This window comes from Oncorhynchus keta, chromosome 11, assembly GCF_023373465.1.
Source record: "Oncorhynchus keta strain PuntledgeMale-10-30-2019 chromosome 11, Oket_V2, whole genome shotgun sequence".
Lineage (NCBI taxonomy): Eukaryota > Metazoa > Chordata > Actinopteri > Salmoniformes > Salmonidae > Oncorhynchus > Oncorhynchus keta.
In genome coordinates this window covers 5,721,550-5,733,524 of record NC_068431.1, presented here as the reverse complement: position 1 = coordinate 5,733,524, position 11,975 = coordinate 5,721,550, and the positions used below count along the sequence as shown (strand labels likewise).

Here is an 11,975-nt window from a genome sequence, read left to right as displayed (position 1 = left end):
TGGTTTGAAACGGAGGGTAAATATAGTCTAATAGCGTTTAAATATGTCCAGCTGACAAATTAAGCTATTAAAAGAAATATGCGTATCTGCTCCAAGCATAATTGCTTTTAAGTGAGATGTGTGCTTTATTGAGGAATTCTAATGATAGCTATGTGCCTACCCAAACCAAAAAACCTAAAACATATGTTTTATATTATTCTTATTGTATTATCTTTCCAAAATTAATTGTAACTGCTTGCATAGGTTATATTGTTAGTGTCTCATAATATTTTGCCCAACATGTAGAGTAGACTACTATATAAAATAGAAAGTAAAACCTATTAAATATTTTCCCCCACGACGAAATGTCTAGTCTCTATCTTCTTATTAACCATGAATTTAATAAAATAAAATGTTATCCATACATTCCACTAAACATATTAATATTCAGAAGCATTTGTTTACGCTGTTCTCAACCTTCCAAAAGACGGGTTTGTTTGAACACCCCCCTCGTGGCATATGCGCATCCTGTATCGAGTTGCTGTCGAGGATTCGCTGGCGTGACGTCACCGAGACACGCCAAAGGTCTCCAGAAGAAAACCCGGAGCAACGCAGGGAAGCTATCAAAACGCATATTTGGACACAGCATATGCCAGCAATTAAGTGGATATGTTTCACACCTGCATGTGGACATATTAACGACTCATTTTTTCTGTCTTTGCTGGGAATTAACTGGTGAGTAGGCTATTCGAGTTGTGTGGAATATATATGCCTTTCAATGTGTTTACTATAAGAACGAACGATCAGGCTGTGAGCGTCTGGAGCGATATGCATGAGACCGTTTCTGTTTGCGCGGCAGTTCTGTAGAGCAGACAGTTGTGTTTTACAAGAGGCATTAGATAGTCTAGTCTGCGAGATCGCTGAACATAACCATCCAAACGGTCTAGCAATAACGCAGTCTTAACACATTGGTGGACATGTAGCCTCTCCTGTCCTTGTCAAGTGGATACATCGAGGCTTCGAGTATTACGCATTGTCATGACATCGCTTTCAGGGTGGTTACCTGACTGTTGCAGAAGACCAACCTTTTTGTCGGGGTATATAGGGTGTTGTTGGATATTGAAATAAAAATGTTACATTTTATGATATTTTCATAAGTGCATGGATGAGAAGACTTTAGGCTATGTCTGTGTTTAGGCTATGACCGTCTGAAAAATAACGATATCGCGTGAGAGGTACAACGACAGAAGAAAATTCGCCCTCACATCATTAGATGTAATACACATTTTTTTTAATTCTCAAAAGCCTTTTAGTGAATATATTTTGTGTACGTGCTCTTGAATATGTTTACTGATCTGACATATCACAACTCATGTGTGTGAGTGTGTGTGTGTGAGTGAGTGACATCGGTGTGAAGAATGGGAACCATGTATTACGTCACGATTTATTACGGACATAAAGCGAGCAAAGGGATTCTTGAAGATAAGAGAGGTTGTGTGTATACATCACGATAAAGACTTTTAGGCAACGGTATCTCTGAACGAAAGGTCAACATAATTGCCATTGGTTAATAAGTGCCGCCAAAAAGGACTCTTATTAATTGAACGTTAAGTTGTGCATTCATTATATTTTCAAGTAGCCTAAGCAAAGGGGCAAGTGCGTGCACGCTATTCACTCGGACCAATATAGGGCTGTTTATGCCTGTTTTATAATGATGTATCAATAGAAGTAAGAAGGTCACAATGACGAACCTGTATAAAAGTGTATGATGTTGAATATACCGTTGTTATTTGTATTTCTTTTCAGGCATCTGGAATGGAACTTAATTTGTCAAAGAATGTAGTCTCGTGCGGAGATTCAGGTACGCACGCTTCACTACTTCTTTCAGACTTTGGTGACAATTTACTGGTCAAACGTGGTTTATTATGCATTCATAAAGATTTGCTAAAGGCTAAAAGAATGCATTGTCAATGCACAAGCAGATTATAAAAACGAACACGGTGTTGAGAACGTATGCCTAGTTTTTATTTATTTTTATGCGCCATTGACAGCTTATAAATGCATAATCAAGCCTTTATTATGGCCACAGGCTACATATTATATTTGTGTACGCTTCTTGCATCTTAATAGTTCATGCTTCGTTATGAAGGATTTGTTATTTGCTTTGTTATACCTTATTACGCAAAAATATAGACTACTTTTATTGTTTGTCAAACCGTGGCTTAAATAAACTTGTTGAAACTATGTTGGGATAACAACATTAAAAAAATAACAACGTTTAGAGATCTAGGATCCTTAATTGGTTTCTGTCGTGTATGTGTAATAAGGCGGTGAATGTGAAAAACGAATACCCTTTACTGATATTCCATGTAAAAGGCTATTTGACACAGACCTTTAACCTGTAGGCTATGCAAACCACACGAATACATTCAAACAGGCATTTTGGCTCATTTATGATCATTATATCCCATACTTAGTCTGTCCAATCTATAAGGTAACGCTGATCCTGGAATTGAATTAACGATGTCATTTGCATTTACGCAATCAACGGGTTAGGCTATATTTTATAAAGATATTGATCTTGTAGCCTATACGGATGAGGACTTAACTTCGTAATTGGCCTATGGACTGTTGAAGAGAACATGAGGCAATAGTGATCTAAACTCAAGCTACCGCAGGGTAGCCTAGTGGTTAGAGCGTTGGACTAGTAAACCGGAAGGTTGCAAGTTCAAATCCCCGAGCTGACAAGGTTCTGCGACTGAACAGGCAGTTAACACACTGTTCCTAGGCCGTCATTGAAAATAAGAACGTGTTTTAACTGACTTGCCTAGTTAAATAAAGGTAAAAAAAATAAAAAGCTATTATGAACCAATATGGTACAAAGTAGCCGAATATCCATTCGTGAGTGAAATGATGGAGACATTTCGACTGAAACACTTGTTCAGATGTCAGGGTGGTTATCGGGAACTGGTCACGCAGGCCTTTGACCAAGTTTCCACTGTAGATGGCCAAGATATGACGATCACTAAAGTAATAATGTCATTATATCCGTACCTTTTCCAATGACGCAGCCTGTCAAATTACATTCAACCCCCATGTATTTCTTCCCTTTTGAATCTAACGTTTAATTGTCTGTTTTCGTTTCCCCGTCGGTAGTTTGTTTTGGGTAACGACGAATAGAAGACGATAAAAACAACAACAAAAAGGCCCCGCTTGAATTCCAGTTTTGTCTTGTTTTGTTTTGTTTGTGATGATTTAACGACGGTCGTTGAGTTTATTTTCAGTTCTCCGAGAAAATATGACTGTTTATCTTGCCTCTACCCTGTAACCCGTCTTGGTGAAGGAATTAAAAACTTCTGTAAACCATCCGTTACGCAAGTGCCTTATATCCGACCACGCCGAGCCAACAATGCCGCAGTCCAATATGAACGTTGAAGGACAAAATTGACATGATTGTCCCTCTTTCACCGTATATGCACGAGATCACCATATTAGCCCTATGACATAGATTGTCAAGGAGGTAACAGCACCAGTCCAGTCTCGCCTCTAACATACGAGCCAAAGCCCAAAGGGATGCTGACTTACATCTCTGTTGGTCATTCACTATGACGAGCATCTTCATTTGGTTGTGCGTAATTGCACGTACTGTAGGCCAATTATGTCACCCCAAGAGCACTCTATAATTGGGCTTTTTAGGTGCCCTCAAAACTATTAGATAGTAGGAACCTACCACTTTAAGGAGTAGAGATTAGTTTGTCATTAGCTTACATGTCTTCATTCGCTGAGACGTTTGGTGTGGCAATGGTGTTTATCCTCCTATCTCAGTTCTTCACTATTACCAGGATCGAATCCTTTCCAGCAACGTTCCAGTCAACTCGGGGGAGTTAAAACGCAATAGCAACATTAATTAAACATGTTTGGATTGTATCTGGATTAGTTTAAATGCAGTTGACCAAGACACACAGCCAAGAGTGCATGAACCAATAAGGAAAGATCAGATGCAAAACCACTTCGTTGGTTTATATTATTCTAGCTTTTATATGAGGAATGGGTAGGCCTGCAGGCGTTATTTCGTGTAACAGCATGGCGTGCATTCAAGTGCTCCAGAAAAGTCATTTTACCAAGCGGTTCAATAACACAAAAACAATATTACATTACTCTGGCGAGGAAACAGAACAAATGAATGAAAAAAAAAGAAAGTGATTGTTGAGAGGTTGCACAATTGCCTTCTGAAAGTCCCCGAAGGAAAGCTTTACAGTTCGACGGGGTTCTCATGTCAAAAGGTAATGTCATACAATGACCTAAAGCGCTTAGCATTGGCGCCGGCGACATGGCTAGGAGACTGTGCACAGCGGAAGCTACATACGCTACCTGGCCAAAGTCATTATAATACTGCATTGTTATTGGGACCGTTTGGAAGCGTGGCGAATAAAACAGAACTACCATCAGAGTTACTCATTTTATTTTATTTTATTGACGATGGATGACAAAACGTTGAATCCATAAAATCATTCACAAAATAAATAATGAATGCAGATATAGGCCTAGGTTTTACGCCAATCCAGGTTGACACAGGGAGGCGCGCCTTGCCTCGTCTTCATTCCTTTACATTTACTCGACTATCAACTTAAAAACGCGTTTGCATTGTTTTTGCATATTGTGTTGATAACTACAATGACAGGTGATTGATAATGGTGTTGATTTCCCAGTATTGTTTACTATTTCCTATGTATTTTAACGCTGCAGCAGTGACAGACATTTCGCTTAAAGGACAGACGAATATGTGCTGTTTATAGGCCAAGGTCAGGGATCATCAACTAGATTCAGCCGCGGGACGATTTTTTCTTGCGCGTTGTGGTCAGGTGCCCGGATCCTAATTACAAAAAATGTGTAAACTGCAAATTGACCAAAAGAAGCCAAAACTGATATAATATTTAACTAAAACAGAATCCTGTCAAACATTGGTTGCATTTTTATATGATCACAAACTGTATATCTCTCAATTATGAGTTGTAATACTTTGGAACAGACTTCCAGAATTTAAAGAACTTGGAGCTGATTTGCTGGTGTTTTTAAGAGTCTTTTATGGCCAAACATAAACACAAATACTTTGGGGGTCAAACAAGGGCCGCCAGTTGGTGAACCCTGGCCTAGTCTATATAAAGGCTTTCTTTAAAAAAAAATCTAAAAAAAAAAGAGTTATTTTTTTATTTAAAATATATTGAACTGATTCACATAAAATCCATTCAAGTGGCCGGGCTCGTGACTGTGTGATGTGACGTTTCATCTCAGTCATGTCTTACCAGCAGGCGCCGCTGATTTACAGTAGGCCTGTATGATTGTCCAAAATAGTCTAAACTCAAGCAACTCAACTCGATGCCATTATTTAGGCAATGTGTTTTTTTAATATCAAGTGACATAAGGCTAGCCTATCTGAATGCAAAATATCAATCGTTAGTTCCAACAAATGTAATAAAGTTAGAAACTGTCACGAGACGAATGTATGTGTAGAGGCCTATGGCCTAGTGTATCTGTACGCCATAGGCCACCTTTACTGTTGTAAATGTAAAAAATCGGTCGAGTAAAAGAGAATATTCCCAGTAAAAAAGTTTATGCAAATATTTTAGTTTATTTACATTATTTTATATTATAATTTCATTTTTTTCGGGGGCTTTAATCCGCTGAGAAATGGTCATTCCGTGTAGTATTTAGAAGGACCAACAAAAAGATTGATAGGACTGCCATTTTTCACATTAACATCTAAAAACAAATAATTGCTTAAGACATAGCTGTGTAGTTAGTATATGCAAGTTGTTATAAAACTATAAATAATAGTTAAATCAAAGTTTACAAAATTACAGCCTCAAATAAATATAAAGGTCCTACACGCATCATCATAATTTGTAGCCTACTTTATGCAGTCATTTCTCATGAGGTTGTAATTTTCATAGTTCAGATTATTTGTCTTATCTTTGACAGTTACAAGTAGCGAGAGATATTATTGTAAAGGCTACACGTGAAGATGCCTGAATCAGTGCAGTGACACGCGCGCGCGCGCACACACACAAACACACCACTTCATTCTTTTGACACAAGGTCCACCTCACTTGCTTTTAATCCGTGATTGTTTAGAAGACCTAAAAAAAGTGCCTCATCCATGAATTTATAGACTATTAGGGTACATAGTACACTGCTGCTGCATTAAGCTTCTACCATATACATACTTAAGTATAAATTAGGTACTTTCCAATATATATTTGGCCTTGAAAATAACATGGGCAGGTCTATATGCAATGTTTATTCAGCTCCGTTCATATCCGAGACATACATTGTGTGCGTGTGTATATAAGCGCACCCAGCTGTCGGGCCGTTCCATTGCGCTGGAGCATATTTCAAACATGTCTGAATAAAGGGCCCATTTTCTTCCAAACTTTCCAATGCAACGCAACTCGCTGTTGCCTCATGCGCTCCCCTGAGATAAATCCCCACCAAAAATCCTCTCCTGCAGTCAGATTGAATGCTCTTTGTGGGTGGGAGGGACTCCTTATTTCGGGGAGGTTTTAACGCAGAAGATGGGTGGGTCACATCCCTTGGTTCTGCTGCGAGCGCTTCCATTCGGTCACACCGGGCATATCCGCACCAGCGGAAACTGAAAGCATAACGCACTGTCACTGCTGCGAGGAAAAGTGGGTTTGTTTTTCCGGAGAATAAATTCTTGGAAATCTGTTTTTAAAAAGTTTTTTTTTTTTGCAATGGCAAGTGTTTTGCTACGGATGGAAATATAAGCATTCGTGTTGAAGATTGAGAAAGCTCGAATATACAGGATTGAATATTTATTTTTAATACGGCATCATTCTTTTCAAGGTGGAATGAATTTGGACAGAATTGCGGAGACCGTGAGACCCCCACCAACGCGCGACATGCAGGCTTCTACGCTTCACTTGCCGAGAACTTCGAACAACACTCGAGAAACGTTAGAGAACTCAAGCAGCGAGTCATCCGATACTGAAATAGCAGGTACATTTACGGTGCAATAACATTGCATTAGGCCTACCTACTATCATTATCGCTAGGTGTAATTAAAACACGGCTTTTCTTGTTAAACATTCTACTTATGTGCGTGAGGGTTTCGATAAAAGACACGTAGATATGTACCATGCAACGTGCCCAATGCGTTGAGTTTTGGACTAAAATACACAGACCATAGGCTATGTGAAACAGCAGTGTCCCACTGTTAAAACAAACTACGTTTTTATTTGTAAAAACGTGCAGGAAAAAGTTCAGAGAATGAATTTTACCCAATATGTATGAATGGGAATTATTCAGCGTCATATTATTAATTTCAGTATTCATTTCCGTAGACTGAAATGTCGTGTCTAAAACGCTTTGCTGAAGTGTTTCCTATATCACCGCTATTAAAACATTATCGAGCATATTATCAAACAAATACTTTGTCTTTTAACACTTTCCATAGGATAACAAGAAATAGCCTACGGGTTGATGAGTTTTAAAATCGCATTCTTCCTGCTGCAGGATGGTGTGTGTCTTCATCCCACCTCTTCATCAGCTGTAAACTATATCAATATATATATATATATATATCATACTAAAGAGATATATAGTCATACTAAAGAGATCACGAGACGTAGGCCTAAGGAGAATAGCTCTAGCCAATCCAGTCAGCTATTAAAACATGGCGTTTTGTTTTGAACTGACCTCTCGTCTTAAAGTATTGCCCTTCTTACATCTAGCTATTTTCAAGGTATAAAAACAAAGGCGCTAACGTGTAAAGACAAGCATTGGCAAGATAATGGACGTTGGATAAGACTGGACAAACGTTGCAACAAAAGGGAATGTTGGTTTATACAGATAGAGGCCGATAAATGTTTAATAGCGCTTCTAAAATAATCAATATTGAGCCTGGAGCAAATCCGTAAATGTTTGACGAGCACGTGATACTTCTTGTGGTCCTTTTTAATAGGCTTTTGAAACTGGTCATTTACTTTAGTGATTTATGGACACTTCAAACACTGCTAGGATTATCCTGCCAGGTATAGCCTGTTATGCGTTTGTGCTGCAGAACTAAACTGTTTTGTAGTTTGTACAAAATTGTACATGCGTTTTTTTGGGCCTCTAAACTAATGAGTTGAGTTGGAATGAGATTGTACAGAACCACATGGGGGAGGGGCACCCATCTATGTAAAAATGTAAGAAAGTCTGGCTCAGTATACGCTACATTACAATAACTATAATTTATAATTTTTTTGGGGGGGGGGTTCGCAGAAAAAGAGAGGATCATAGAACACAGAAGTGACGATGGCAACGCAGACGACCCGAAAAAGAAGAAAGCGAGGCGGCAGAGGACTCATTTCACCAGCCAGCAGCTGCAAGAGCTCGAAGCCACCTTTCAGAGGAATCGCTACCCGGACATGAGCACAAGAGAGGAGATAGCCGTGTGGACAAACCTCACCGAGGCCAGAGTCAGGGTAAGTCTCGAGACGCGGTGCGTAAAACGTGTGTAAAGTCTATTCAGAGGGAAAACATAAAGATGTGAATGAACGGATTCTACAGTGAACTTTTCCGTTGGAACTTGTTCGGGGTTTATTACTTTACTTCAAGCCTACACTCGAATATCACTTGGATGATTTCGTCGCAATAATTACCAATGATTACTAACGGTATGACGTGGAACTGACACCATAATTCTCCTCCCCCAAGCGTTTCAACGTTGCTCATTGTAAATCCCCACTCAAACTAACTGGTTCTCCCACCAATTACATTTTCGATAACATCTTTCGGGGGGTGACAAATGAACACAAATGTATCCACTTTTGGTGACTTTGCATCTACTATGTTTTAATAAGTGTAGCCTGCACCCCTATACTGCGCCAATTCATTTATAAATAATTATTTCGGTAACAGTTTACTTACAGATATTATTAGTGCTGTAATGTGTATTGTTCGACGACACTATGTAGACGTGTTACTCTAGAAACCTTTTACAGCAGAAACCTGTTTAGTGAAGTGCAATGAGTAATGTCCATACTTACTCTACATATACACCGTTCCTTCGAGTATAATTGCACAGTGGGTCTATTGGAAACCCCCTTTTAGCCTAATTCAACCCAAACCCCTATAAACAAATCGGGTGTTTTTAAATTGCAATATAGGCAAGAAACAAGATAGGCTTGAGTTTGTGTCCTAGGCTGACAATTAGGCATAGGTTCATGTGTCAATATTTTCAGTTAGCAACAAGTAGACATTATTTCAAAACCCAATAAGCGATGTTAATTTCAGTTTTTCGATGGCTAGAAGATCATATTACTATTATAATAGTTTATTTTATTTTAAGAGGGTCACAAACTCTTATTGACCCCCAATTGCAGTCGATTATCATACTGTATCGTTGACTTTATTAGCCAACAGTACCGAATTACCCACACACTCAGACGCATAACATCATATTTTTTTTAATTTCGTGGTCTTGCGAAAGGGCCGAGCAAAAAACGTATTGATAATACAACTGTTGATAATTCGACTAGTAGCATTAGTTAATATGCCTAAAATCTGGTTTATTTTGAGACATAGGCCTACAGCTAAAAGACAATGATGAGAAGACGTTTCTAATTTATATTACCCACCGATGTGTTCTATAAACCTATGCCATCCAAAACGTTAACGTCTTAGACAATTTATCAGTAGCCTACAACCGTGTGCCCCGGAACATAGCCACGGCACCCCCAGAAAACCCGGATGTTTCCATGCTAAAGTATTTACGAGGTGTTTCTTATTAGACAAACAGAGCCAATTTTGCCAATATCGATATTCTAGGTTTTCCATCATTCATAGGTTCGTTAGGCCTAGCTATACATTTTAAATCTGACTTGTGGATTGTATTGTTCATGTGGCAAATAATAATACAACTATTATTATATTAAATTAAATTGTTATAGATATGTTGAATACATCGTTTTTTTCTTTGATATTTAGGTGTGGTTCAAAAATCGCAGGGCCAAGTGGAGGAAGCGTGAACGCAACCAGCAAATGGACCTGTGCAAGAACAGCTACCTGCCCCAGTTCAGTGGCCTCATGCAGCCCTACGACGACATGTATCCCGCCTACACCTACAACAACTGGACGAACAAAGGACTGACACCGGCCCCTCTGTCCACAAAGAACTTCACCTTTTTCAACTCAATGAGCCCACTCACATCGCAGTCAATGTTCTCGGCTCCTAACTCCATCTCTTCCATGACTATGGCCGGAGGTATGGGCCACTCCTCTGTACCGGGGATGCCGACTGCGGGCCTGAACAACATCAGTAATCTTAACGGTATCGGCACCTCTACAATGAACTCAGCCATGTCCTCCTCCGCCTGTCCGTATGGACCTCCCGGTTCCCCTTACAGCGTATACAGAGACACATGTAACTCTAGCCTGGCGACTCTGAGACTGAAATCAAAACAGCATCCAACCTTTGGATACAGCGGGTTGCAAAGTCCCGGGTCTAGCCTTAACGCCTGCCAATACAACAGTTGACCGATCAGCCGCGATGAAAATAATTTGCCGACAGCTGTGGGTCTAGAAGGCCTACCTGCGAATGGGGCGAAAGACAACTAAACTGGATTAGTTGCAATCATTTTTTCAAATGGATTATGCGGGTTGTATGTGTTTACCATTGAACTTGCACAACAATTTAAATTGTTTTTTGTTTTTTTGATTTATAAAGTGATGAAGACGTGTTACATTGCAACATTGAACTTAAGAAACAGACAAAGGAACATTGTGTATTTTCGCTTGCTTGCTTTGAGGACTCAAAAACAATTTAAAACGTGGCTTGTATACTCCTGGTCTTGGATTAGGAACAAAAAGGCGTATCTAGACTCCGTAGAAAAATAATGATATTGTACATAGCTTATATTGCTCATGCGTGCTTTACCGTATTTGCAGGGGGTGCCACGGGCCCGGTTAAATGTGTATTTTTTTTTTAGCGTGAGTGTCATTTTATAGCCTGCTTTGTCTGGAGTATTTTCTCATTTTTACGTGCTGAAAATAGAAATCCCGCATGCTTTAACTTCAGTGCAACGTGTTTTGTACAAGTTGATAATTATGTGAGATAAAGCAACGTCCATTATACTGTATACAAAAGGTGATTGAAAAGTAACTTCATGTGTTTTATGATCTGTTTGAATACAATAAAAGCAGATAGTAGTTTATTTCAGGTATCTATTTAATAAACGGGAAAAGGTATAAACGAACACAAACCTTTTCCAAGTTTATGTAATAAAATGGGAGTTCGAAGTATTCTTTTTATTTAATATTTATTTTGGCAGGGAGTCATGACTCATTCTAGTAAATAGCCCGTGCTAGTAATTAGCCAATACCGGCTTAGAATACATTATTTAATTGATGACAACTCAGACCAATCTTGACCAGTTAACATCCATATTCTGCCAGTCAATGAGCATTCCGATGATTGCTGTCTGTGCTTTTCGTTCGACTGGATATTTCACATTACAGATCTTATTATGTTGACAACGCGTTGTGGTTTGAATGATGTGGGCTGAACCACAGATGAGAAGCAGGCTACTGCAAGAGCATTTAGACCAGGCAACTCCTTTAAGTAATCAAACTCGCTATGATGAAAAGCTGAGACTTGCTACTGGCGAGCGACTTGGCATTTTCCCTCCATTCCAGCTTGGTTTCTTCATCACTTATTTTTGAGCCTAGGCTATTCGTTTTTAGACTTTGTTTTAACTGTCAAGAAAATGCTTCAGCGGGGATATACACTCATACTGGTAGGCCTACGAGCTGGAATTGGATATTGTGAGGCGAAATTCTCACAATATCCAATTCCAGCTCTTAAGCCCAACACACCTTTAATACAGGCCCCGAACAAATATAGCCAATTTAAACCGCATCACTGAATAACTGTGATAACGCGAATAATCAGCGAGATTTTTACAACGACTGAGTGTTTGAAGTTGTCAAAGCGT

General features: G+C 39.2%; 1 protein-coding gene across 5 annotated transcripts; it reads left to right on the top strand.

Moving 5' to 3' along the window:
* The first annotated feature begins 329 nt into the window (after positions 1–329).
* Positions 330–11,195, top strand: pitx1 (paired-like homeodomain 1). Of its 5 annotated transcripts, XM_035779576.2 has the most exons (5): positions 569–714; positions 1,786–1,840; positions 6,844–6,996; positions 8,263–8,465; positions 9,970–11,195. In XM_035779576.2, the coding sequence occupies exons 2-5, from the start codon at positions 1,795–1,797 to the stop codon at positions 10,516–10,518; spliced, it is 951 nt and encodes a 316-aa protein (XP_035635469.1). In that variant the 5' UTR covers positions 569–714; positions 1,786–1,794; the 3' UTR covers positions 10,519–11,195. The 5 variants fall into 5 exon arrangements, with proteins under 5 accessions (XP_052385245.1, XP_035635469.1, XP_035635471.1 ...); XM_035779578.2 differs by lacking the exon at positions 6,844–6,996; XM_035779579.2 differs by lacking the exon at positions 1,786–1,840 and having other exon boundaries at positions 593–714.
* The last annotated feature ends 780 nt before the right edge of the window (positions 11,196–11,975 follow it).

What these genes read in the sequence shown, in the direction of transcription:
- pitx1 (XM_052529285.1), top strand. Translation starts at nt 345, where the DNA reads ATGTCTAGTCTCTATCTTCTTATTAACCATGAATTTAATAAAATAAAA. An exon ending in TCTTTGCTGGGAATTAACTG is followed by an intron (nt 715 to 8,262) that starts GTGAGTAGGCTA and finishes GGGGGTTCGCAG; the next exon opens with AAAAAGAGAGGATCATAGAA. An exon ending in TCACCGAGGCCAGAGTCAGG is followed by an intron (nt 8,466 to 9,969) that starts GTAAGTCTCGAG and finishes TTTGATATTTAG; the next exon opens with GTGTGGTTCAAAAATCGCAG.